Here is a 1,493-nt window from a genome sequence, read left to right as displayed (position 1 = left end):
AATATCACAAACGCACTTTATCTACGTCATACACTGACCTGGATTTTAGGATTGTGTGTGTGGGGGTCACCTACGGAAAATAGGTAAGACTCCGTGCTATCAACTGTCATGTTTACACAATCATTATAAAACTACTTCAGTTTGCTTCTAATTGCATAAAAGGTTCCTCTTAAATGTTAAAAACTCTTAATATTCCTTGAACTGTCACTGATATTTTGGACGTTTTCTCTCCAAACTATGTCTGGTGATTCGTAGCGTTTCCATTCATATGATGAGGGTCTAGTGAGCTGCAAAGTGGGCTTGGCATTTCTGTCGTCTCTCAAGGTCAAGTGAAGCCACGCCTACGTTTCTCGAAGTATATAAGGTACAGAAGCAGAGTGCTTTTCATCATATCAAGCAAAATCTGCAACATGATTCTTACGGTTAGAAAAACTATTCTTGCAACCTACTGGAGTTTTCTCTTGATATAAATTAACCGCTTTATCTACAGCCTCTATCTTGGCATTTTTATAATATAAGTTGGATGTTCTATTAATTTTATCATTATTACTATTTCTTATTGTTTTTATTTGGTATTCCAGTTGAGCGTCGTGTTGGGTCTGGCAGCTGCCTCTCTGGCCGCTCCGTCACAGCCTCCCTACGGATACTCTCCTCCTCCCTCTTACCAGGTAACTAATTACCTAAGAAATCTTAGAAAGTAACAACTTTTAAATAATTTAACTAGTATTATTACTGATATAAAGATACCATTTTCACTATTTCCGTACTGAATCTATTGTAACTTATCTTTACATATCAGTCTCCAGCTCAGTACAACTTCGACTGGGTCGTGAAGGACGACTACTCCGCCAACGACTACGGCCACCAGGAGTCCCGCGACGGCTACAACACACAGGGATCCTACTACGTGCAGCTTCCCGACGGTCGCCTGCAGAAGGTCACCTACTACGTGGACGGCGACTCAGGCTACGTAGCCGAGGTCACCTACGAGGGACAGGCTCAGTACCAAGCCCACCAACCTTCCTACCATCCTACACCTGCATACCAGCCTACCCCTTCATACCACACCACCCCTTCATACCATCCTACACCTTCGTACAGACCTACTCCTTCTTACAGGCCAACACCTTCTTACAGGCCGAGATTTCATCACTAAGTAGATGAACTACAAAACAAATTCAAACGCATATAAAAAGTACTTACGCATATATATTTTGTACCTTCATATGATTAAATGGATATATATATCAATACTTAATTACTACCATTATAAGAACACCACTTTCATTGAAAACAACCCTATATATATTATGCAATCAGAAAAAAAGAAAAGATCTGAGTATATATTTACATATGAATATACAAATATACGTGTCTGAATGAGTGTGCGTACTCAGCCTACATGATGTTTTAGAAGATATATCAAAGAAATGATGGAAGTCATGTCATGCTCTTCCCTGTAGAAAGAAAAGGAGAGCAAGGAAGGAAAAAGG

At 39.9% G+C, this 1,493-nt stretch overlaps 1 protein-coding gene across 1 annotated transcript; it reads left to right on the top strand.

Annotated features, from left to right (window-relative positions):
- Positions 1-401: 401 nt before the first annotated feature.
- Positions 402-1,228, top strand: LOC119596899 (adhesive plaque matrix protein-like). Its single transcript, XM_037946259.1, has 3 exons — positions 402-422; positions 582-668; positions 800-1,228. Exons 1-3 carry the CDS (start codon positions 411-413, stop codon positions 1,154-1,156), a joined length of 456 nt encoding a protein of 151 aa, XP_037802187.1. The 5' UTR covers positions 402-410; the 3' UTR covers positions 1,157-1,228.
- Positions 1,229-1,493: the final 265 nt, after the last annotated feature.

The sequence above is a fragment of the Penaeus monodon genome, chromosome 38 (genome assembly GCF_015228065.2).
Source record: "Penaeus monodon isolate SGIC_2016 chromosome 38, NSTDA_Pmon_1, whole genome shotgun sequence".
Taxonomy (NCBI): Eukaryota; Metazoa; Arthropoda; class Malacostraca; order Decapoda; family Penaeidae; genus Penaeus; species Penaeus monodon.
The sequence above is the reverse complement of the archived record's forward strand: the minus strand, read 5'-3'. Positions and strand labels throughout refer to the sequence as shown.